At 46.4% G+C, this 26,784-nt stretch overlaps 1 protein-coding gene across 1 annotated transcript in view; it reads left to right on the forward strand.

Annotated features, from left to right (window-relative positions):
• KCNH4 (potassium voltage-gated channel subfamily H member 4) overlaps positions 1–26,784 on the forward strand; it is a 67,410-nt gene that overhangs the window by 7,084 nt on the left and 33,542 nt on the right. Inside the window, exons 2-5 of the mRNA XM_063138587.1 lie at positions 9,605–9,838; positions 14,578–14,709; positions 17,699–17,826; positions 23,664–23,907. Of these exons, the coding sequence (XP_062994657.1) occupies positions 9,605–9,838; positions 14,578–14,709; positions 17,699–17,826; positions 23,664–23,907 (738 nt within the window). The remainder of the gene's footprint in view (positions 1–9,604; positions 9,839–14,577; positions 14,710–17,698; positions 17,827–23,663; positions 23,908–26,784) is intronic.

Raw genomic sequence — 26,784 nt, forward strand, 5'->3', positions numbered from 1 at the left:
TATATATATATATATATATATATATATATATATATACAAAGAATGGATTGTTTACAGAGCAGAACACTTTTCTGTTGTTGGGATGAGACCAAATGTGAGCAAAACATCTGCACTTTACAGTATGAAAAAGCAGATGTTTTACTGGGTTCCACTGGTAAAGCTAAACAGATCCACCTCCCTGGATGGGAGACCACTAGGTAGAGGGTTGTAGCTCAGTGTGAGAGCACATGCTTTCCATGCAAAAGGTCCACGATTCAATCCCTGACATCTGCAGGAAGCAATGGGAAAGAACCCTGTCTAAAACCCAGGAAAACTGCTTGTGGTCAGTGAAGATAATACCAAACTAGGTGGGCTAATGATTTAACTTGGAATAGAATGATAGAGTTGGAGGGGGTCTTGTGGGCCATCAAACCCAACCCTCTTCTCAATGCAGGAAGCCAGAATCAGAGCACACACACGCAGACATCTAACAGATGGCTGTCCACTCTCTGCTTGAAGACATCTAGCAAAGCAGATCCTCACACCCCGTTAGGGAATTATTCCCATTGCCAAACTACTCTCATTAAGAACTTTCTCCTAACGTTTTAACCAAAATCTACCCCCATGTGACTTAAGCTGATTAGATTTAGTCTTGCTTTCTGGGGCAGCAGAGAACAAGTCGTTGCCCTCTTCTATGTGGCAGCCCTCAAGGTATTTAAAGAATGAACTGATGTCCCCCTCGGTCTCCTCTTCATGCTAAACACACCCTGTTCTGTCAACCTTTCCTCATAGGATTTGTTTTCCATACCCCTGACTATCTTCACTGTTCTCTTCTGTACCCATTAAAGTTTGTCTACACCTTTGTTAAAGTCCAGCATCCAGAAGCCTGACTAGTGAAGAATAAAGTAGAGCTATTACTTCTTGTGACTTGGAAATCATAGTTCTAGTAATGCAGCCTAAAATCGCATTTGCTTTTTTTTGCAGCTGCATCACATTGCTGTCTCACGTTCAGCTTGTGATCAACTGCAATCCCAAGATCCTTTTCACATGTACTACTGCCATGCCTGGTATCCTTCATCCTATACCAGTGAATTTCCATAAGATCATGAATTCTGACATCACATGGTCACTGTCCCTTAGGCTTCCTGCTACTTCAATCCCATTGACCAGATCTTGCCTATTGGTTAAAGCTGAGTCAAAGATAACCAATTCTTCCTCCACTTTATGGCTCTCTCTGTTTCTAAACATGTGCAAGCTGCCCTGGACTCCCCAGAAGAAAGAGTGGTGCGTATATATAGTATATGTGGCCAACTAATGAAAGGGAGAGAAAAAAGATATTTCACTGAAGGTGTCCCAAAGCGCTAAACCTTGTCTCCCCTTCTCTCATCACTTGATCCGTCCCCTGCTGTTTAACTGAGCCCCAAGCAGCTGTGAGCTCATAACCCCACTCCTCCTTTTCAGTGATCCCAATGGAGTCAAAATCCGCACTTTGGGGGGAACTCTGAGCCTTGACTGTTGATTGGCTTACTGCTAGTAAAATATGCTGAACTAGGACTGGGCAGACTTCAGGCTAGCAATGTCTGCTTTGTGGGTGTGGGTGGGTGTTTGTTTTTTTACTAGAACCCTAAGATCCACCAGCCAGAGCCAGGTGCAAAAGATGTACAGTTAGAATTAAATAATTCAGAGTCCAGAAATTTGATCTGTGGTTGTTGTTTTAGTATCAGGACCAGTGGAGGCTGGTGGCTCCGATGTCAGTGAGATGGTAAATCCACTCCAGGTTCTGGTCAGAACCAGTCAGAACTCTAAAGGAGCCATCCAAGGTGTGAGGCATGGATAACTCATTTAGACTGGTTCTGACTGAAACCCAGATTGGATTCACCACCACACTGACAACAGAGCAACCAACCTTCACCAAGCAGAACTGAGCAGAGGTCACTGTCCTTCCATGCAAAAACCCACTCTTTATTCCTCCCCAACTGGCAGCAGTATAATTTAAGGTGTGTGTGTTGTTGCTACTGCTAAACAAGTGGGAGTGAGAACACCTTGCCAATCTGCTGCAAATCACCCAGGGATCTACCAGTAGATCCTGAACTATCTGCTGCCCATCCCTGTGCTAAACGATGCGAGCCTTCGCTGGCAGCATCCCACAAGCATCCAGTGTGAAAAACATTATTTTCATGTGCCGGATTTGAAGGGCTGGGAGTGCTAGTATCTCATGGCCCAGATGAGGCTGAATTTGGCTGCTACTTCCTTGTTTGCCCTTCCCAGTGTCTCATTACAGCTGAGAATGCAGCTTGAATAAAGGTCTGGGATTTGAATAGATCTGCCCTGATAAAACAACTTTTGGACCGCTCCCAGATCATGCTTCTAGACAACTGGGCGGCTCCTCTGATGAGCTACTCTTTGCTGATGCTCAATCCGAAAGTTCATTTGTGTCCTCTCAGGGTGTGCAGCTTACAGGCTGCTGTTTAGCGTGGAAAGTGGGAGAGGGGGGAGGGAGAAAGAGAGCTGCTCAGGACCATGGAGAGTACACATTTTAATACACAGCCATCTAAGCAGCCCCCTAATCCTGCATCCTAGAAGCCAAAAACTGGACTTAGCTACAGATGCAAACTATTTTTTGACATACACACACTCGCTCGCTCGCTCACTCACTCACTCACTCGCCTCTCCCAAGTTAATCCAAGCCGTGACCTGAGATGACCGAGAGTTAAACTCCAATTGGGTTAGGGTAGGGGGGCAAGGGTGGGGAACACGTGTTGCCTTCCCCGTGTTGGTGGATTGCAACTCCCATCAGCCCTAGCCACCATAGCCAATGGTGAGGCGTGATGGGAGTTGCAGCCCAACAGCATTTGGAGGGCCACGTGTTCCCTGTCCATGGGGTAGAATGATGAGAAAGCTCCCTAGCCAGTCCTGGAGAAAAGACACAAACTGGAATCACGGTCCAGTGATATCAGCCACTTATGACACCCTCTTCAAATGCAGTTCTGGTCCATGATGAAAGAGATGCCGAGGCTCAAACATGCCCGGAAATCAAACCCTTCAAGCCCCCAGGTGGGAAGTTTACTTATGGATGCTCAGCAATGAGGGAAAGGTACTCTTCATATGTACAGAGGCCCAGACATCCATATTATGATGTTACATCTCCCAAGGCTGAGCACCAATATAGAAAACAGGATGTAGGGCTGTGTCCTGGCTCAAATTAAGCCCTCATGTGGTGGTAGCAAGACTGGATTCTTCCATTGGAGCCATTAGCACATGGAACAGTGTGCCACAAGAGCCATGGGTTCCAGATTGTGGCCCAACTTCCTTGCTTGATCAGGGCATTTTAATGCCTGATGCAGAAAATAGAAATCCCACCACCACACACATGCACACACTAACATGGGACACAATTTACTGGGATATTCTTTTGTATAAGCTTGATGGAAATGACCTGTGAAGGAGCACCTACCATGCCCTTCCCATTCATTTCACTGCTGGCTGTGATTGATGTGCAACACAGACACGATCTGGAGGGAACACACAGGCAATCCCATCTGTGCATTGGGCCCGGCTCTTGCATCCAGTTCTAAGATCCTTGGCCCTGTCTGAGAACATGGACCCGGGTCCCATTTGGAGCAACACTTTGACCTTGCTGGGAGGAAATCCTAACCCAAATGTCCTCTTTGGCACCTTCTACGCTGAAGGCCATCTGTCTTCCTTGGCACTCCGCCTGCCCGCAAGGTGGCAACATCCTAATCAACACCGTGGAAAGCATCTAATCAAGCAGGGACAGCCAGTCAGAAGGGGGAAAGCTGCAACGGGTGTATCCTCTGGCAGAAACCCCTTGTGCACGGGGAGGCAAAGTCATGCAGCAAAGGAGCCAACGTAAATTGGGCCAAGCGGGAAATGTTAACTCTTCCTTTTTCTAGGACATCCCACGACATTCTGGTCTCTGACAGTCTCATACAATTGCTACAATTTTGGCTACAGTGAAAACTTCAAGGGTGGAGTGGGGCTAGACAGAGTTGCCACCCCAGTTGATCTTTTGCTAAGGGCATTTTTCATGGGCCCAGTGGTGCCATCAGGACAGGTTTTTTGGACAGATGTCCAGGGACCTGCTCAGCAAAATAAGTAGGGTGGGCCTTCAAACACACCACGGCTGGTTTACACATGAGCATCTAAGGAGGTGCTCCTCCTGTAAGTCCATTTAATTCAGAGTCTGGGATTACTTAACTGCAGTACTGCATGAGCCCCTATCTCAACATCAGCTAATGTGCCCAACCCAGCTGCTGCACCCACCCCCAAATTTCCTTCCCTCCAGCTCACCCTTGTCCTCTTGCTCTCCCTCTTTATCCCCCAGCTTTCCTGCTGTTCTCCCATATGTAGGCCTATATTCCATGCTTCTGCAATCACACTCCACATGGCTGTTTCATTTCTTTAAATAGCAAGTTTCTAGCCCCTAAGACTTCTGGCGATACAAATCAAAACAAGTAGACAATGCCTGGTAAAATCACAGGAATAAGGGAATACAGTTGAGGAGAGCTCCCATTTATTCTTTGGGTAGTGGGGAGGCTTCAGTGCTTTGTACAGTACTTTTTTTCCAGACACAGGGTCCATTATTCCAAATAGATGCTAATTTGCCTGACTAAGCCTTGCCTATATTCTGAGTAGCAGCTACCTCTTTGGTCCTTTTTGACCTGCAGTTTTAACTGAGAGGCAAAACCTGCACTTTAAGCAATGGGGTAGGAAGAGAAAGGGGGGGGGGAGCAACAGATCCCGCCTGTGAACTAACACCAGTTCACTCATTATCACAATTTCTCTTCAAGGCTTCTGACAGGGATCAAGTCAACTTAGGACACATCTCTCTCCACCACCATCACCAGAGGGGACAGGTGTGTGTCTGGTTCTAGCAATTGCTGAGTCTCTAGGAAGCCAGCTGCACAGTCAGCCCAAAGATCCACAGTCATTTGCATCAGGGTGAGGGATGGCACAGCCCCTGTGGGCCTGGTGTGGGCAAAGCCTCCCTTCTTGGGGATGGAATGGGGAGGAGCCATCAAGGAGGAGGACTGGAGGCAGGTCTGCCATGAGGCAGTCCTGGTGGTTTCTTCCCGCCCACCCCCACTCCGACACACACAAAACTTTCCACTGAAATTGCTATTTTCCTCAAGAGGAAAGCTGCCACTGGGTGCAGGTCTTTCCATTTGATTGTATTCCACGGGCCAAATCATTCTGTCTCCCACTCCACTGCTATTATTGGCATTGAAGGACTGCTGTCTGGACTCATCTTTGCCTTTTAGTAGATCCAAGGCTGTTAAAAACCAAAGCATTTTATGGACAGCCTACCAGCTAAAGCTTGCAACGATAATAAAACCAGGGTCTAATAACAGGACTGACAGCTGTTGAAATAAATCATAGCTCTTCCTCTGTTGTCTCCTTCATTTCAAATTTCAAATTGTAAGCTCCTTGGGTCGGGTACCTATTCTTTCATACTTTTTTGTAAAGCATCATGTACACTAATGGCACTATAGCAATCAGACTATAATCATCCTCTAATTTTTATGTTATGTAATTTATATAGTTTTTTATATCCTGCATCTTCAGGACTATAAAGGACTCTCAGAGCAGCTATCAAAACATATGAAAACTTCATATTTTATTAAAATGCTAGACAAGAAAACTGATTCAGCTGCAGTATAACATATAATAACATAAAGCAGTACAACCAGCAAAAAAGAAAGAAAGAAAATCATTACAGAGGAAAAACACATGTAAACTAGGCTGTTTCTACTTGCCACTTAAATAGCTAAAGTGAAGGGCAACAATAGAAACAGTGAAGTAAATTCCAGAGTCTAAGGTTTTCTACAGAGAGGGCCTGATCCCACACCCCTGTCTTCCACCACTCTGAAAGTGGCTGGACATGCAGCATGGCCTTCCCTGATGAGTGCAACTCGTGGGTAGGTTCATGTGGTCCTTTAGATCACCTGGTCCCAAACCATGTAGGGCAGCTTTCACTAGACTGGTGCCCTCCAGATGTGGATAGGTTGGTGGAAGTTGTTGTCCAACACATCTGGGGAGCACCAGGTTGGGGAAGGCTGATTTAGGGATTTAAAAGTAATAACAAGCATCTTGAATTGGACCCAGAAGCAAAACTAGAGAGACAGTGCTATATATGTGATCAAAAGACTCCTGTCAGCAGTCCTCCCACTGCATTCTGCACCAACGGAAGCTTCCAGACGTTTTTCGAGGGCAGCTCCACGTAGAATGCATTATAGCAATCTAATGTTGAAGTAACTAGGGCAAGTGTAATAACTGTGGCAACATCAGTGGCTTCTCCAAAAGTCAGTCATTTGTGTTCCAGACAAAGCTGGGCAAATGTATTTCCAGACAGGGCTGGCACCTGTTTTCCTGGGAGTAGAGAGGGTATGAGAGCAAACCCCACTCAGGTAGCTGTTAGCATCACAGAGGGGTCTACCAATGGCTACGCCTGCCCTGGGTCATCTGTGATGGGTGCTGATCTGTCAGCCATCTTTTCAATTTCCCACAGTGCCCCAGAGCTATGATGTGTCCGGTGCATTGTGGGAAATAAAAATGGCAGCCCAGGCCCAGCCAACTCTTCTCTGATCATAGTGTCAGCGCTGCTAACGTGCATCAGCACAGGAGGGGTTGTTCGGGGCCCTCTCAACCCTGTATCTGGCCTGATCAGGAGCACTCACAAACCTAGAGCAGCCATTACACTTTGATAAAATAGAGGAAATGCATCATCCCCCTCCCCCCTAAAAACACACACACAAGAGGGCTTCATTTTCATAAAATGCACATATGTTAATTTATATGTACAGATGAACGTTTAAACAGAAGGGGTAAAATTTAAATAGAAATACAATACAGGTGCGTGTGGGAAATAAAAATGGCAGGGAAGACTGTGAGCAGGTGAGCTGTTCAGTCTGCTGTCTAGGTGCCCACTGCTGATGGTCAACTTTGAGGCTCCTGCTGCTTTCTATTCTGAGGGGTCTTGATCTTTAAACTGGCCTTGGATTGGGCAGCTCTTTAATAGAGGACACCTTGAAACACAGGACTGTCCTTGCACAGCTCTGCAAATAGAGAACTACCCTCTGCAAAGGAGGACAAGGTACCCAAATGTCATACCTGTTCCTTTAGAATGGGAGTGGGCAACTTGAGGCCTTCTGGATCTTTTGGCCTACAATTCCCATCATCCTTTACCATCGGCTATGCTGGCAAGGGCTGATGGGAGTTGTAGGCCAAAACATCTGGTGGGTCACAGGTTGCCCACCCTTGCTTTGGAGGGAGTGCAACCCCGATCCAGAACAGGTTCAACATTAGGGTGACCATATGAAAAGGAGGACAGGGCTCCTGTATCTTTAACAGTTGTATTGAAAAGGGAATTTCAGCAGGGGTCATTTGTATATATGGAGAGCCTGGTGAACTTTCCTCTTCATCACACCAGTTAAAGGTGCAGGAGCCCTGCCCTCTTTTAAATCTGGTCACTCTAGTATAGCTCCTGCAGCTTTAACTGTGGTGATGAAGAGGGAATTTCACCAGGTTCTCCATATATACAAATGACCCCTGCTGAAATTCCCTTTTCTATGCAACTGTTAAAGATACAGGAGCCCTGTCCTCCTTTTCATAGGGTCACCCTATTCAACATTCCTCTATGCAGATCAAGTCTTCCTTCCTACTAACAGCACTTCCATCCGGTCTAGGCTAAGCTTTAGTTTGTTAGCCCAAATTTAATCCTTCACTGACCTCAGACACAGATCCTGCTCTTCCACATCTTTCCTCTGGACCCAGAGGGTAAGAGATTGAGCTGGGGGTTGTCTGCATACTGGTGACACCCCATTCCAGCTGCCCCTTGTCTTGGTGGTTTCATGTAGATGTCACAAGGACTCAATGGGTCTGGCTCCAATTTTGAGGTGGTCTCCAGCAAAGTCCTCTCTGGTGGACCCTTCCCTGCATTGTAGGTGGGCAGTAGCAGAGAGAGGCAATAGCAGTACTACAGTCAGCATAGGGTAGCTGCCATTTTAATTTCCCACAATGCATCTGTCATTCCAGGACATTGTGGGAAATTAAAACAGTGACTGCCCTTTGCTGAGGACTTGGTTGCCATTTCTAAAGAGAGGCCCAGGGTGGGTCCAGGCCAGCAGCTTCTTAAGGGTGCTGGGATTTTGCTCAACATCTCTGAACAGCAGAGAGAGAAAATGCCCAATGTAAACAAAAAAGATTGAGCTAGGCTTCGAAAGGTCTCTAGAGACAGACAGACAGACGCATAGGAGCCCCCTGAGGCAAAGAGTTCCACTACGTAGGTGACATAACAAAAACAGCCCTGAATACTAGCCCTGTAATGAGAAAATGCAAAGCAGGAGTGTTGTCCTTTGTCCTTGATCTCAACAGGCAAAGGGGCTTCGTGTGGAAAGAAGCCTGCTGTGAAACGGTGTGGTTGGTGTGAAATATGCAGTATTGAGAGAAGGTTGAAGGGTGGCATGGAAGTACCACAGCGAGCTTTAATCATGTCAGAATGTTCTTTGGATCATGCTCTCGAAATTTAGTAAAGGAGGTGCAGGCCAGGGCATTGCATCCTTTTTTGTTTTAGAAAAGGAGGGTTGTGTGGGAGGCCTCCCTGCCACATGCCCTGAGGGGAAAACAGCTCTGGTATTTAGTTTTAAGTTTGTGAGGAAGTTGCATTGGCTCTTTGCTGAGGTATGGGCACTTGAGATATGCTCAGAGGTGCTTTTCTTTATTAGGTAATATGACTGTAAATATCTGGCTGGAGACAAGCAATGGCTCTTAAGTGGGTTGAGAGAGTCTTTGCTGCCTGTAGTACATGCATGCACACACACACCTTTTATGGAGCTGTCTCATTTGGTTAAATAGGTTTGGCAAGTTTTTGAAACCACACCAAAACTTGACAAACCTGTTCATCCAGAGTCAAAAGTGGGATGAATGTACACATCATGTGCTCCAATCCCTCTTTCAAACCACCTTCAACTCTTGGGGTGGCAGTGGAAGCCATTGTCTGTCTCCAGCTTATGTTAATTGAAAAGGGGGTTTGGCTGCCAATGGGGTGCCCAGTGGGTACAATTAAAGGTGAAGAGTTGCGGCTATAAAGCCAGTGACACCTGCAAGAGATTTTTATCCAGGTTGTACTGCTGGAGGAGGCAGTCCCTAAAGCAGGGGTGCAGAATTCAGGTCCAGGGGCCAAACCCAGCACAACTGAGGTCCCAATCTAGCCTTCCTGGGTTCCCCACATGACTATGGCCTTTCCCCTTGGCTCACCCCTTTCCTTCAACCACCAATCATTTGCTGTTTTTCCAGAATCTAAAAGGTTAATGTCTTTCTCCTTAGGCTTAGTTACTGGCAATACGAGCTCTAAACTAAAATATGCTGGAGTGGTTTTTTGTTTTTTGTTTTGGTATTTTGGCCGACCCATTTTGCCTTTGGCCCCTGCCACTGGAATGCGGCCCCCCCGAGAGCTCCTCCAAAATGAGATTTGGCGGTTCAATACCTCCTGCCGTAAAGCAGGCTGGGCACAGGCTGTGTAAGCCATCAAAATCAAAGCCAGCTGGTTCTTTCCATGCTGACCTAATAACTCAGGGCAGAGGCCTGTCTTCTGTGCTCTTTGCAGATAGTAACTTCCTCCTGGCCAACGCTCAGGTGCATCGCGGCTTCCCCATCGTCTACTGCTCTGACGGGTTCTGCGACCTCACTGGCTTCGCCCGGACCGAAGTCATGCAGAAGAACTGCAGCTGCCGCTTCCTGTACGGCAGCGAGACCAGCGAAACGGTTCTGCAGCGCATTGAGAAAGTGCTGGAGGGAAAGCAGGAATACCAGACGGAGGTCTGCTTCTACAAGAAGGGAGGTGAGTTTGGGAGCCCCACCTATGCCAGAGGATGTTCCCCAGAGGACATGCAGACCTGCTCGTGGAGCCCAGCAGATAGGACCAGAATCCAGGATTCCTGGGTTCTTTCTTCAGCCCTGGGGAAGGAACGTATCCAGGCACGGCAAGGGGTGGGAGCTAGCTAATTTAAGTTGCTAGCTCATTGCTGTTGTTTTAAAAGCCACAGTGCCCTCAGCAGCTTGTGCTTTGCAAACCCTGCAAACTACAGCCTTTTTTTAGGTGTGGTGACCCAGTTCTGGTCTCCACACCTAAAAAAAAGATATTATAGAGCTGGAAAAAGTGCAGAAAAGGGCGACTAAAATGATCAAGGGGCTGGAGCATCTCCCCTAGGGGGGAAGGTTACATCAACTGGGATTGTTTAGGCTGGGAAAAAGGAGGCTTAGGGGAGACGTGATAGAGGTGTACAAAATTATGCATGGTGTGTAGAATGTGGATAGGGAGACATTTTTCTCCCTCTCTCAAAGTACTAGAACCCGGGGTCATCCCATGAAACTGATTGGTGGGAGAGCCAGGACAAATAAAAGGAAGTACTTCTTCACACAGTGCATAGTTAAATTATGGAACTCACTGCCACAAGATGTAGTGATGGCCACCAATCTGGATGGCTTTAAAAGGGGGTTGGATAAATTCCTGGAGTCGAAGGCTATCAGTGGCTACTAGCCCTGATGATTGTGTGCTGTCTCCAGTATTTGAGGCAGTAAGCCTGTGTGCACCAGTTGCTGGGGAACATGGGTGGGAGGGTGCTGTTGTCCTGATTGTTCATCCCTGGCCGATGGCTGGTTGGCCACTGTGTGAACGGAGTGCTGGACTAGATGGACCCTTGGTCTGATCCAGCATCAGGGCTCTTCTTATGTTCTTAATTTCCCCATTTGGCTCTTAGCAATCTCCCTGATGCCAAGGGTGAGGGTCACTCCATATATGTGGCACATTTTGGGTGCAAGGGGACATGCAGAGAGATGGTTTTCATGCCTGGCTCTCTTTCTTGAGACCTAGATGCTATGAGAAAGCCTTCCTCAGCTCAACGCTCTTCAGATGTGCTTGTAATCCAGAAGGCGCTGGGATGGGGATGGCTGCCATGAAGTCCTCAACGAATTATAAACTAAGCCTTTTTCAGCTACTAAAGGCTGGATAAGATCAGAAAATATAGAGTGCAATTTTATGACAAGAGACTTCAAAGAAAGAAACTGTAAAGGTCCATAGACAAAAAACAATATAAGAACCACACCACCATTTTAGAAAAGCACTCATAAGAAAAAGGGATAGTTCTTATTGTTAGCATTCATTCCCCCCCCACCACCACCACCACTGATTACGGTTCCAAAGTTTGGAAATCAGGTCTAGCTGCCCCTGCAAAAGAAAAAGAAAGCTTCAAAAATAACCCCAGAAGTATAAAACAGAAAGAGAGCAGGGAGTAAATTTTAAAGGAAAATCGCAAGCAGTTGGCAAAAGAAAATATAATATATTAATAAAAATTAAATACCCAATACGTTTCAGCAAAGGTCCTCATCAGAAATAAATACCCAATGTATTTCAGCAAAGATCCTCATATTAATAGATCAAAAGTAAAACAGTGTAAAAACCAGACCACTGTACTATATAACCAGGGGAGGCAGATGTTGGGCTTGTGGGATCTATTTAGATTATTATTATTATTATTATTATTATTATTATTATTATTATTATTACCATATTTCTTCGATTCTAAGATGCCATCGATTGTAAGGCGCACACTAATTTCAGTACCACCAACAGAAAAAAAGCTTTGATTCTAAGAAATAATAAATGACCTGCGATTCTAAGACGAGCCCCGTTTTTAGAGATGTTTATATGGGGGAAAAAGTGCGTCTTAGAATCGAAGAAATACGGTGGTGGTATTATTATTATTATTATTATTATTATTATTATTATTATTATTATTATTATTATTATTATAACCCTGATGCCCACTAATCTCAGGTGCAAAATAGTGATTCAGGTGGGCAGACAAAAGCTACGAAATAAGGAACAAAGGGCTTCTGAGCATATGCTTAGTTCAGGAATTTGTGATCAGTACCAGAACCAAGCTTAAGTCCTTTTTCACACACACACAAAATATTCCTGGTTCCTCCCATCCTCGCCTTCTTTAGTGGGGTAGAGGGAATATAGCTTTTTAAATGTTTTTATTCTTAGACAATTGAAACTCGCAATCCTTGCCGATATACTGCAAATCATTCTGAGAGGGTGGCCAGATGTCCTACTTTACAGAGGACTACCCTCTATTTGAAGGTGCCCTCTAATTTCATGAGCTGTCCAGTCCAAGTCTGGTTTAAAATCAAAGACTTGATAGAGAGGTACACAATTTTGCATGGTGGGGAGAATGTGGATAGGGAGACTTTTTTCTTCCTCTCTCTCATAATACTAGAACCTGGAATCAACCCATGAAGCCGACTGGTGAGAACTTTAAGACAGCTAAAACGAAGTACTTTTTCACATAGCGCATAGTTAAACTATGGAATTCACTACCACAAGAAGTAGTGATGGCCACCGATATGGATGGGTTTAAAAGGAGATTAGACAAATTCATGGAGGAGAATGCTATTATTGATTATTATTATTAGTAGTAGTAGTAGTAGTAGTAGTAGTAGTAGTACTAATAGTATCCCACCTTTTGCCCAATACTGGGCCTCAAGGCAGCCTTACAAAATTTATTTATTTATTATTGCATTTATATCCCACCTTTTTTCCTCCAAGGAACCCAAGGTGGCATACATAATCCTCCTCCTCTCCATTTTATCCTCACAACAACAACCCTGTGAGGTAGGTTGGGCTGAGAGTCTGTGACTGGCCCAAAGTCACCCTGTGGGTTTCCATGGCTGAGTGGGGACGAGAACCCAGATCTCCTGACTCCCAGTCCAACATTCTAGCCACTACATCACACTGGCTCACAAATTTAAAACATATATAGATTTTAAAAACTATGAAAAGAAATATACAGAAGTTAAAACATATTAAATATATTACAATATTAAAACATTAAACATTTAAAATACATGACAATTTTGAAAGTCCTTAGGATAGACGGAGGCCCAGATAATTCGCCAAAGGCCTTCCGGAACAAAGACAGTTTTGCCTGCTTCCGAAAGCACATCAAGGAGGGAGCCAGTCTAGCTCCCAGGAAGAGAGTTCCAGAGCACTGGAGCAGCCACTGAGAAGGCCCTCCCCCATGTTCCCATCAGGTGCGCCTGTGAAGATGGTGGGATTGAAAGAAGGGCTTCCCCAGATGATCTCAAAGCATGGGCAGGCTCATAAGGGAGAATACGGTCTTTCGGATAACCTGGACCCGAGCCATACTACTCCTGTTGCCTCTATGATATATCTAATATCAGAGGCAGTATGCCTATGTACACCAGTTGCTGGGGAACATGGGCAGAAGGATGCTGTTTCACTCATGTCCTGCTTGTGGGTTTCGTGTGGGCAGCTGGTTGGCCACTGTGAAAACTGAGTGCTGGACTAAATAGACCCTTGGCCTGATTCAGTAGGGTTCGATTTATATTCTAATCATAACGAGGTAGAGTAGCCAGCAGCCTTGAAGTCGCTCATCAAACTTTTAGGCCCTGGATGGTGCTAAGCAGGCAGAGAGGTCACCTAGGCCATAGCTAGACCTAAGGTTTATCCCTGGATCGTCCAGGGGTCAAACCTGTTCATCTTAGGTGACACACAGAGGATCCAGTGCTCAGGCAGGGGCGAACCCTGGATGATCCCAGGATAAACCTTAGGTCTAGCTGTGGCCCTAGTCAGTTTTCCCCATTCTATTGTATTTCTGTTTATATTATAGAAATTATACCTAAATTTGCATTTCTAACATAAATAAGCACATGCAAATATTATGCAAATTGGTGCCCGCTTTTTTGGAGACACGTGTCCTCTTTTTTGGTGATGTGTAAGTGGCCTCCATAGATATACCACTAAATCGTGATGGACTTTCTGCTTGAAGAGGCCTGAGTTATACACATAAGAAATTGTTATTACTCTTATTTTTTGGTTTTCTCTTTTTTGTACACTAATGCTTTTCTTAATAATGCTCTTCCAGTCTACTGTAGCATGGTAGTATTGTTTCCTTACCCCGATTTTACTTTTTTACCTATTGAGAACTGATGAACCCATGTGCTGAAATGCACTGTGCAATTAATTTGCATTAATAGAAGCTCTTTTAACGTGTGCTTCAGGCTGAGCTCCTTTTTGCTTGTTTTTTTGTTTTTTAGCTGCCACTGCACTACACAGTCCCTAGTCTGTGATTTGCCAAGCCTTTTTAAAATTTGGATCAGATCATAGCAGCCGTGACTATGGTCACCAGTTTTTGGTTTAACAGAGAGCATTTGAGCCAGGTGTAGAGTACCTTCCCACCCTCAAGAACAACACCATCCCCATACACACAAAATAATCTAAGGAGAAAGTGCCTCTGTGCATGTGCAGAGTGCCCTTGCCTGTAGGAAGACACTGCCCAAAAGTAGAACCACTCCAAACTGATCATGGGCAGTTTAGGGACACAGAAGTGACCTTAACGTACGTTTAAGGAAAGCTACAAGAAGTGGTTCCCTGGGGTTGGTTCAGCCATAAGTTTCAGGTGCTCATAAGGGAGCCGTGGAGTTTTGATCTTTTCCTGCCCCTTGGTGCAGATATGATGTGGGGCCTCGTTTTCCCCCCTCTTCCCCTGCCTGCAGGAACAGCCTTTTGGTGCCTGCTGGACATTGTCCCTATCAAGAACGAGAAAGGCGAGGTGGTCCTTTTCCTCTTCTCCTTCAAGGACATCACCGAGAGCCGTGGGAAGAGTCAGCCCAGCGAAAAGAAGGATGGTGAGGCCTGGTGGGATGGCAGGCTGGACTCAGGGAGGAGGTCAGAGGTTCTGAGGTGGATGGGTGGGAAGGAGTGGAACAGGGCTTAGTGGCGGAGGAGCACCCAGGGCAAGGGGAACACCTTAGAACAGTCTTCACGTCTGAGCCACTTGGACATAAGCAGCGACAAAGGAAGCAGGAGTGACTTCACTTCCACTGCAAAGTTTCATCTGGGGGAGGTGCAGATCCCCAGTGGGGAAAGGCGCAGTCTGTCCCAGCATCAGGAAATGCTCATTTCTATCCCTTTTGACAAGAACTTGAAGGGAGGGGAGAGGATGTGGACATCTCTCATGCTTCCACTCTTCTGAGTCTTGTCCAAAGGGGGAAGAAGCACATGTATCCTTTTTGGAATACCTCTATCCCACTTCTGTCAAAAACCAGACGCGTCAAATGTGGAAGCGTGGGGGCTCGTTGTATCCTTCAGGGCTTGATCCGAAAGAGGGAGGTACGCATAACCTGTGCATATGGGCACCTCCCTATGGGTTTCATGTGCTTCTCCTCCTTTCAGACAAGATCCAGAAGCACTGGAAGCAGATGTGGGAATCACGTTTCTACATGTGTCTCCAGCAGGCAGCTCTGTGCGAAGGGGTTGCTTTAAATCACGGATGCAGAACCTCAGGTCTGGGGGCCAAATCTGGCCCACCTGGGCCCCCAGTCTGGCTCTCCAGGGTTCCGCAGGTGGCCACGCCCCTTCCCCTGGTCCCACCCCCTTTCCCCCAACCACCAATCCCTGGGTGGTTTCCAGCTTTTGCATGTTTTTCCCCTATTCTAAAAGGTTGAAATGCCTCTTCTAAGGCTTAGTTACTGGCAGTAAGAGTTTTATGCTACAATAGGCTGATATTTTGGGCTTCACCCTTTTTGCCTCTGGCCTCAGCCATCACTGGAATGCCCCCCCCCCCCCGCTCCCGCGAGAGCTTCTCCAAAATGGAATTAGGGCCTTGGGTTGAAAGAGGCTCTGCACCCCATCCTTACGGAGAACAGAGGCTTGTTGGTTTTCCATGAGCAAAATCCAGCAGTATGTTCTCCTGCACAATCCCATTGGAATATATGGAGCTCTGTGCAAATTTGCTACCAGGTTCCAGTTCCCATTCATTTCAATTGAGCTTGTTCAGGAGAACTTTTCACTGCATCTGCCTAAGGATGGATGAATCCATCTTTTTCCCAGTCCGTGCCACTTTTGCATGTGTCCATCTGTAAATCCGTTCTGTCCCATTTCCGCATTAATCTGCGATTTATCTGTTTATTTTTTAATCTGCACACAACTTCACTTTTAAATGCAGTTTTAAATATGGATTTCTAAATGTATTTTGATGTGGTTTTTGAGCCAAGGACTGCATCAGAATGTTTGAAAAGAGCAAAAACCGGTGGATAACTAATTGCGAATCAGTACATTAATCAATGACTTGTGGTGTGTGTGTGTGTGTCAGATCAATTCTTATGAGAATTCTCAAAGATCAAATTCCTCATGCATCACTAATTGTAGCCCATGACAATTGTGCAGAGGTGGTATGATGAGGGAAGCATTGAACTCCAACTGCATCCAAAAAAGACTTCAGTTGGAAGGTGGTAAGAACATCTTGGAAGGCTGGTTGAGGAGGTTGGAATATATATATGATTTTCTTCACATTCGGTTAGATTAATTGAGGTAGACTCCATAAGGTTACAGGAGCAGTTGGTTTCTAAGATTCTCTTAAGGTCACCTGCTATACTTCTCCATCCAAGGATGTCCACCAGTGGTGTAGTGGTACATTTTGAAGTGCAGGTCGTGGAGTCCTGGAGGAGAAGGCTATCTAAGGCTATCAATGGCTACTAGTTCTGATGGCTATGTGCTACCTCCAATATCGGAGGTAGTGAGCCTATGTACACATGGGCAGGAGGGTGCTGTTGCACTTGTGTCCTGCTTGTGGGTTTCCCGTTGAGAACTGGTTGGCCACCTTGTGAACAGAATGCTGGACTAGATGGACCCTTGGTCTGATCCAGCACGGCTTCTCTTAGGTTCTTATGTTAGGTGTCCATCATGGCAATCCCCATAGCCGTGCTCCTAAGGAGAGTCCAGGAATGCAGGCAGCTGCATTGATCCATCTGTCTGTATTATATGTGTCTTTTATAAACTAATGGGTCTTAATTACTCACTCAAGACTAAGTCGATCCAAAATACTTTGCATTACACCAGGGTTAGCTCATAACAATATATCGTTGCTGGGAAAATCCATCCCCTGCCCCCCAGTTACGGTGAGCATTGCAGCTCAACTTAGAGAGAACAGGGAAATCGGGGGAGGGGGAGCAGATGATGTAATCCTCCCAGCTAATCAAAAGGTTGTGGTGCTTCAACCCTGTGAACCCTGGTTTCACTTCCACTGATACCCAGTTTTAGAGACTAGGGTGAGTAGTTCTTTGACCAAGATCACTTTAAGAGTTCCTATTATCAACAGCTTATTGGAACTGATTGACTCATAAACTCTTAATCTGTGACTAGACACCTGTAGCCAAAGATTTGGCTAGTGAGCTCATATCAGTATGTGAAGTGATGCTCCTTGTTATCCCTTTGGCCTGCCACTCTTAGAATCCCCCAGCCTCCAAAGATTGTTGCCCATTGCCCATTGTGCCCTTACAATGCTCCACCTTCCTTGAATCAACCTTTCACTTCACTTGCAAAGCTGTCCTGTTTATAAACATTCCATTGCTAATAGCTTTGGGAACCCTTCACAAAATCGCACTGTTGCAAACCTCGGTGGTTGGGAGGGCTTGCCTGTGAGAGAGAACCAACTATAGGATCCCAAATCAACATTTCATGGTGGGGTAGGGAAATCGAGGGACAGTGATGCATCTGAGGGTGGGGGGGAATAGGAAGGAAAGCCAAGGGGAACAAGACGGCTGTGTTGAGGGCCTATATATAAGCACCTTTCCTGAGATGAGAACAACTGCCCCCACTCTTTCTCTCCTTTTCCAGAAAAGCACCGCTGCAAGAAGGCAGGGAGTTCCCACCTGCGAGCGGCCAGGAAACAGGGCCGCACAGCGCTGCACCATCTTGCCAGGCAATTCAGCAAGAAAGAGCGGACAGAGATGAAGATTAACAGTGTAAAGAGATGAACTACTTGCGGAAGGGAGGGGAAGTCGAGGAATCCCTGGGGTCTTAACGCTCCCAACTTTGCAACTGTTGACATATGGATAGTCACAAACCTCTTTATCCTGCACGCCTCCAAAACAACTTTCTCTGAGTGCTAATTCTTCCATTCTGAATTAGGGGCCTCTGAGTGGGATGGGTGTGTATGAGTGTGGTGTGTGTGTGTGTCTGTGCAGGACAAAGGATTGAATCATTGTGAATCATCCAGGAAGCTTTGGCTCTTCAGCAGTATAGAAATGCACTAACTAAGGGTGCAGATCTGTGCATGTTTAGACAGGAAAAAAAGTCCTACAACTCCCAGCATTGCTGGCTGGGGAATGTTGGGAGTTGCAGAGCTTTTTTCTGTCTAGATATAGATAGGATTGCCTCTTAACTCACATCACTGGGAGCATCTCTAGCATAGCTTGCGCAGTCCTCCTGCCATTTTACTGCATCTGCTGTGGATCCACTGAGGCTTCCTGGATGATTTTTTGTGGGTGGGGGACAATTCTGTGGATTAGTGGCTCCTGATGTGGGGCCATTGACATGCTCTCTCCGAGCAGAGCACAGCCCCCAGAGATGTGCAGTCCACAGTCGTGATTCTGGGCAGCAGCCAGTGCCTGCAGTGTTAATAGCATTAAGCCCGTCACTTTGAAGGCCACTAATGCTGGAACCGCAACTGAGGGTCACCTTTCAGCTGCAAGCTTTACCCTTTGAAGCAGCTCAGTGGTTTCTGCCAGGGAGGAGAGAGCAGATGTGTTTCCTCAAGAGCCAGGACTGAAAAGGACGCTCTGTAGGGGCAAAGCAAGGATAGAATGGCCCACATCCCAGCCAGGGCCTTGTGGAGTTGTACAGAGGCTCGTGCAGCGTTCCCGAACCTTGTGCCCTCCAGATGTTTGGGACTACTACACCCAGCATTCCTGTCCATTGCCCCTGCTGGCTGGGGCTGATGGAAATTGAAGTCCAAAAAATCTGGAGGGCACCAGGTTGGGGAAGGCTGGTGTCTAGTGAGTTTAAAGGGATTGTGTCTGTGTTTATGTGTGTTTGGGAAAGAGAGAGCACTCACAATAAAAAGATATGCAGGGACTTAGACCCACATGGAAGCCCTTAAACGCGGCAGCTGGATTGGCTATAGCTATGCAGAGCTGAGGTGAAAGAACTCTACACATACTCTGAATCACATGCTGAGCCTCGTCTAGGACAACAAAGGTCTTGATGGTGTTAATAGCAACAAGTGAAACACGATCTTGAGACTCAGCATAGATTCTCTGTTTTGGGGCAGCGGGAGAGCAAGTGTGAATCCATTTCTCATAGAGTAGTTTATGTGGTGGGCCAAGGGTAAGCATGGGTGCTGGTTTATTGATTGTAGAGTTGCTGAAAGCAAAGTTGAAGTGACCTGTCTGCATTGTATGTTTATTTATTACATTTATATCCCACCTTTCTTCCATTGTGGAACTCAAGGTGGCTGCGTGCCGTTCCCTGGTGGTTTGCTGAGTTGGGGGGCAGCAAGATTGAGTCTGCTCCGTGTTCAACTTGGTTTATTTCAGGATGCTTTTTCATTCAATCTCCCTGCAACCTGGTGTCCTCCAGATGTGCTGGACTACAACTCCTATCATTTCCAGCCATTGATGGGAGTTGTAGTCCGGTTCATCTGGACGGCCCCAAGTTGGAAGAAAGGCTGCTTTGATTGTACTGCCAGCATGTGCAAGTTTGTTTAGCGTTGGGGTGTACATTCGCCCATTTCTCTTGTGCCCGCTTTTTCTTCTAAGTGGATTTTGTGGATTCTTCTAAGTGGATTCTTCTAAGTGGATCCTGGCCCTCCACACAGAGGAGGGCCAGGATCTCTTCTCGATCCTCCCAGAGTGCAGGACACGGAATAACGGGCTCAAGTTAAAGGAAGCCAGATTCCAGCTGGACATCAGGAAAAACTTCCTGACTGTTAGAGCAGTACGACAATGGAACCAGTTACCTAGGGAGGTTGTGGGCTCTCCCACACTAGAGGCTTCAAGAGGCAGCTGGACAACCAACCATCTGTCAGGGATGCTTTAGGGTGGATTCTTGCATTGAGCAGGGGGTTGGACTCGATGGCCTTGTAGGCCCCTTCCAATTCTGCTTTTCTATGATTTCTATGATTTGTTTTGTTGGGACAATTGATAGCCAGATGTATCCGCTTGTTCCTAGATTGCATATTCAAGGGCTGCGCTATGCAGCTGCTTGCTTAACTTTGCCACAGGACCTGGTGCGTTTGTTTACATGTGTGTGTTGCGTGCACGCTGGGGAGGGGGCTGTGTTAGTGGCCTGGCAGCGACTGGAAAACCAGTCCTAGCACGCAGGGCCCCCTGCTGACAGCCCAGACCTCCATTCTTTCCTTTTACTGCGCTTGATGCCTTGACAGCTGTTCCTCCGATGACCTAACGCCAAGGCAGATTAAAAGGCTTTCGGCTGTTTGAGGGAAGGGTGGTGCTGCGGGGGGCGGGGGGCGGGCGGGAGCGACTCGGTCGAACAACAGCCTCAGCAGCTGCTCTTGCAAACCAACCACCCCAGCTACAGGCTGGGTAAACCCCTTCCCCGCGATGTGAAAATCTGTAGACTTACACTAAGCTGATAATGGTGGCCAACCCCTGCAGGAGAGGAGGCGGGTACCTTCCCAATCCTCATCCACACTTGGGGGGCTAAGGAGCTTTGTGGAGGGAGGAAACGCCTAGGAAGACAGTGGTCCCAGGGGGATTGGAGAGGATTATCCCCACGGTTAAAGGCAGGGGTAGATAAGGAGTAGGGACAATGCCCGCCCTTTCTTATGATTTCCAGAACTGGCTGGTCTTTGAGAGGCTTGTCATCTTGCAGGATGGCTGGCAGACCAACAAAAAAGATGTTTGGTACAATCACTGGAGAACTCTACTGCCGAGGACATTTACACAGTGGATGCTGGTGGCTCTGAGGTCCGTGGGGCGGTGAATCCGTTCCAGGGTTCAGTCAGATGCAGTCAGAACGCTAAAGGAGCTGTCCAGGGTGCTTCAGCTTATTGAAAGGCTTGGGTTTTTATTGCTTCAGCACCGTTAGAGTTCTGACTGGACCCCGGAGTGGAATCAACGCCCCATGGAGCCATCAGTCTCTACCGCATTTCTATCCTCTGGGCCCTTAGGGAAGGGTCACAGTTCACTAGCACAGCATATGCTTCACATGCAGAAGGTCACCGACATCTCCAGGCAGGAGTAGAAAAGAACCCTGCCTGAAACCCTGGTGAGCTGCTGCAATGGCCTAGATCAGCCTTCCTCAACCTGGGGCGCTCCAGATGTGTTGGACTACAACTCCCAGAATGCCCCAGCCACCTCTGGCTGGGGCATTCTGGGAGATGCAGTCCAACACATCTGGAGCGCCCCAGGTTGAGGAAGGCTGGCCTAGATGGACCCATGGTCTGACTCAGTATGTTCCTGTGTTCTCTCTCTCCCTCACCCATAGATCACTGGTCTCCAACAGGTAGTCATGACCCATAAGCCCCAACCTAGTGCAGGGGAGGATGGTTTTTTAATGGCGGTTTTATTGAGAGGCTTTGTTTTTTCTTGTCATTGTTACCAGTTCCCGTTGAGCAGTGAGATGTCCCAGGGGTGAGCACTTCCGTGGGTTTGGTTCCCTTTGGAAGGAGGGAGGCTTACATTACTGGAGGCTTAAGTCATTTGGTAATATTCGAGTTTATTTACAAATATACAAGCTGAGCATAGGTGGAGCCAGACAGCAGAGTTCTCCAACATCACACCAAACACACGGCCTACTGTCAGGCCCAGAGAGGCAGCAAAACACCCCAAGATGCTTTTAACCTTCTAGAATTCAACATTCTCTGTCTCTCTTTCTTCTCCCCAGCCTACTTCTATCCTTTTGTCCTTTTTTACACACACACTTATCCAGTTCGCACAATCACCATAGCCCACCATTGATTGTTTAAGCCATGGTGGGCTGCGATGCATGCTGGCAATCATTTTAAATATTCAAGCCTCAGTGGGTGGGCACCATGGCTTGTTGTGACATCTGAACTTGGCAAAGGTGGCTTGTTGGCATGGTTAACAAACCACCCACAACCTATGAGCTGTTTTAGGCTTATGGGTAGTTTATTAACAGCGACCACCTGATGCAGCTTGAATATTCAAAATAGCCATCAGCATGTGCCACAACACACCCTGACTTAAATAAGCCATGGTGGGCTGTGGTGATTGTGTGAACCAGGCCACTGACTATTAAAGAACTCTGGCTCCATTAACCTTTACCTGTCCAATCTCCTTCATAGGAATCATACATCAATATTGTGGTAGTGCTATTGCTATTGTATGCTTAAATTGATAGGTTGGATTCAAACTTAGTTAGTCTGCCTTAGGTCCCATTGAATTAAGTGTGAAAAATCAGTTATGACTAATATGTCCCATTGATTTCTGTGGGGCTTAAATGCAGCTGACTTCTTTAACTTGATAGCTAGCTGCCTTGATAAATCTTGCTGAACAGCAGGACAAGAACATTTTCATTGTCGATCTCCTATTGATCACAAGCTGAATATGAGCCAACAGTGTGATGTGGCTGCAAAAAAACCCCAAATGCTGTTTTGGGCTGCGTTAATAGAAGTATAGCTTTCAAATCGTACAAGGTGTACTGGTTTCTCTCTATTCGGCACTGGTTAGGCCTCATCTTGAGTATTGCGTTCATTTCTGGGCACCACAGTTCAAGAAGGATGCAGACAAGCTGGAGGGGTTTCAGAGGAGGGCATCTGGAAACAAAGCCCTATGAGGAGAAACTGAAAGAACTGGGCATGTTTAGCCTGGAGAAGAAAAGACAGAGGGGAGACATGATAGCACTCTTCAAATACTTGAAAGGTTGTCACACAGAGGAGGCCCAGGATCTCTTCTCGATCCTCCCAGAGTGCAGGACACAGAATAACGGACTGAAGTTACAGGAAGCCAGATTCTGGCTGGACATCAGGAAAAACTTTCTGACTGTTACAGCAGTACGACAATGGAACCAGTTACCTAGGGAGGTTGTGGGCTCTCCCACACTAGAGGCATTCAAGAAGCAGCTGGACAACCATCTGTCAGGGATGTTTTAAGGTGGATTCCTGGATTGAGCAGGGGGCTGGACTCGATGGCCTTATAGGCCCCTTCCATTCTATGACCTTTGCAATGGGGGTTTGCCAGCTTTTTGGCTCTGAGGACCTCATCGGTCACACACAAGCCTAGGGATTCCCTTGCCAATGCTAGTGCTGCAAAGGAATCCCTGGGGCTTCTCTTGCTAGTGCTAGCAAGGGAATTCCCACCTGATGAGAGACTGGAGATAAGAGAAGGGAGTCCCTGGGGTGTCTCTTGCTAGCACGGTGCAGCTGCAGTGGCAGACCCAGCAGAGGTCTGCTGGGCCACCAGAAATAGCTTCATGGGCTACACTTTTTGCCCCCCTGCCTTAGATCCATGGGCTGCTAAAGGAATATGGCTTATATTAAGGTGTGTTAAATACTTTTTTTTGTGGGACCATCTATGAAGAGGAACTTTTGTGGGGTGTAATTCTAAGATCTCCCATGGGTGGTGATGGGCTAATCTTGCTTTTAAATGTGAGATTTCTTTCTTTCACTCTGCTTGGCTGGCCACAGCCATCCTTGACCTTGACATTATGACTTAGCCTCACTCCCAGGGGAGAGTGAGGCTAAGTGGAGAAGGGGAAGGATGGGCCTCCCCCACAAATCCTCTACTTGCGAATGCCCTGTCCCTTCTGTGTCCCAGAAGCTGCTAATGACTAAGGTGCTGGATCCTGAAAGAGGTTCTTGTCTCCTGTTACTCCTCAGGATGTCTTTGAAAACAAGCCCTCGGTGCCCGAGTATAAAGTGGCCTCCGTCCAGAAGTCTCGCTTCATCCTCCTCCACTACAGCGTCTTCAAAGCCCTCTGGGATTGGCTCATTCTCCTGGCCACTTTCTATGTGGCTGTGACTGTTCCTTACAATGTGTGCTTTACTGACATCGAGGACAGTTTGGCGGCCGCTCGCAGCACCATCGTCAGCGACATCGCCGTGGAGATGCTTTTCATTGTCGGTGAGCATGGGGCAACTGCGCCTTCTCCTGGGGCCAGGGGGTGGGCGGGTGCGCAACGGGCCAGAAGAAGACAGAACTTGCGTAACGTATGCCTATGCAAATGTATACGTATAGGTGCAAATTTAGAAATAACTATTATTTAAATAAAACTGCAAGACATCTCACCGTAACAGAGAAGACAGACAAGGGCTGCAATTCTATACACACGTATCTGGGAGTAGGAAAGGAAAGGAACCTCTCGTGCAAGCACTTGACTCATTGCTGACTCCTAGAGGGACGCCTGCTTTCGCTGACGTTTTCTTGGCAGACTTTGTAGCGGGTGGTTTGCCATTTCCTTCCCCAGTCGCAGTTACCTTTTCCCCAGCTAGCTGGGTACTCATTTTACTGACCTTGGAAGGATGGAAGGCTGAGTCGACCTGAGCCGGCTGCCTGAGAACCAGCTTCCGCTGGGATCGAACTCAGGCCGTGGGGAGAGTTTCGGCTGCAGTAATCGCCGCTTACCACTCTGTGCCACACGAGGCTATCTGGGAGTAAGACCCATTGAATTCAGTGGGGCTTACTTCTGAGTAGACACATATAGGTTTATACTTTAGATGACTTGCACGCCTGCTCATTCTGCAGCCCAGATGTTGTTGTTATTATTTATTTATTTATTTATTTATTTATTTATTTATTTATATAGCACCATCAATGTACATGGTGCTGTACAGAGTAAAACAATATCACTTGATGGGCAGTTTCTAGGTCCCTGGTCTTGCTTCTTAGGGTTCTTTGACTTTAAACCAAATTTGGACTGGATAGCCCTCCTCCAAATAGAGGACTGTTCTCTGTAAACTAGGACACCTGGCCATCTTGGCAATAGAACAGTCATGTAACTACAGTGGAGCAATAGCAGCATCTACCCCAGACACAACCTGGACAGGAATGCAACATGGGCACCAAAGTTCATATCACAGGGATCATTTCATAGAAAGAAAACATTATCACATAGTTTAATGTTATCTTCTCAATGACCACCAATTATTCGTTTATGTCCGCCATTCCCAACCTGGTGCCCTCTAAATCTGTTGGACTACTGCTGGCTGGGGATGATGGGAGTTTTATTCCATATGTACCTGCCCGGACCCTAAGGTCATCTTCAGGGGTCCTTCTCCGTGAGCCCCTGCCAAAGGAAGTGAGGCAGGTGGCTACCAGGAGGAGGGCCTTCTCTGCTGTGGCACCCCAGCTGTGGAATGAGCTCCCTAAGGAGGTTCGCTTGGCACCTACATTATATGCTTTTAGATGCCAGGTGAAGACCTTTTTATTCTCCCAACATTTTAACAATCTATACATTTTAAATAACATGGTTTTAAATTTGTAATTTTGCATTGCTGCTGTTTTTATCTGGTTGAGCTTTTATATTGTATTTTATATTATGGTTTTATACTGTTGTTTTATACTTTGAATGGTTTTAATTTTTGTGAACCGCCCAGAGAGCTCCGGCTATTGGGCGGTATAGAAATGTAATAAATAAATAAATAAATAAATAAATGTCTGCAGGGCACCAGGTTGAGGAAAGCTGAATGATGAAACATTTTCTTTTCTATTTAGAACAATTAGACTTGTTTTCAAGGTGACACATGAAAAGCCAGATCTCCATTTGCTTGGAGGCTTAGTGAGGGCAGTAGATCAGGCAGAGTAGCACCCTTAGGGCCTCTCATTGGCCATATGCCTCCAGCCTACAGTAAAACACATTCAGCTACTGAATACTGCTGGTTTAGAGGAGGAGAAAATGGGAGACATGCAACCCTCCCTAAATTTTTATTCCAAACTGTTCTCGATTCCCTCAATAATTCCTAGAAACAGTCTTTGGTGAAAATATGGAGAATATTCTGTTAAAGAACCTTAGGTACCTTCACAAATCTACAGTTTCCAGAGTTCCCTGATTAGGAGTGGTGGACTGTTAAACAGATCCGAAAAGGATTTAGATATGTAGCATGTCTAGAGTTAATTAGCTTAGCTAACTAAGAATGAGGATAGGACCAGAGACGGTATAACTGTGATTATTGGATACTGGGGAGAAATAACACTGGGGTGTTGAAAATAGGCAATGATGCTTGTTGGTTGTCCAGAAGGGGTTAATCTTATTAACCTTCCCTTATTTGTCTTTATTTAATTAGTTCTGCCCTTTCTTCCGCTCCTATATCTTGAGCGCTTCCCTTCCAATCTGGTTCCCCTCCTCCCTTTTCTTATCTCTCTCCTTCTCGCTCTGCAATGAGGTTTCGTCTTTTTTTAATCTCTAGTAGTAGAAGTGACGATGTATGGTGTTTTTTACTTAGAATAAAGCTACTGTATTTCTTCAATTCTAAGACACACTTCCCCCCCCCATATAAACATCTCTAAAAACGGGGTGCATCCTAGAATCGCAGGTGAGATTATTATTCTTAGAATCAAAGCTTTTTTTTCTGTTGATGGTACTGAAATTAGTGTGCGTCGTACAATCGATGGTGTCTTACAATCGAAGAAATACGGTATTATCGTTTTCTTTTTTAGCTTGACCATAACCCTTAACAGACTGCTTATTGCAACTCCCATCTGTGCACTCATCAAGCTATTGTTGTATTACCTACATGGAGGTCTGTCTCCAATTTGCTCAGCTTGTGAGCTTCCATCCTATGGGCACATTGGAGACCAAGGCCCTCTCTACACCTAAGGATTATCCCAGGCAAATGGAGGGATCGTCCCTGCCTGTTCCCGGGATCCCCTGTGTGTCATTTGGATGCACAGGGATGATCCTGGAACGATCCCGGGATAAATGGCTGGTGTAGACATGCCCCATGGGTGAGACCAAATCTATACTGGTTTAACCCAGTGGGACCTTTGCCTCATTGTTAAGGT

This window comes from Elgaria multicarinata, chromosome 11 (assembly GCF_023053635.1).
Source record: "Elgaria multicarinata webbii isolate HBS135686 ecotype San Diego chromosome 11, rElgMul1.1.pri, whole genome shotgun sequence".
In the NCBI taxonomy this organism is placed as follows: domain Eukaryota; kingdom Metazoa; phylum Chordata; class Lepidosauria; order Squamata; family Anguidae; genus Elgaria; species Elgaria multicarinata.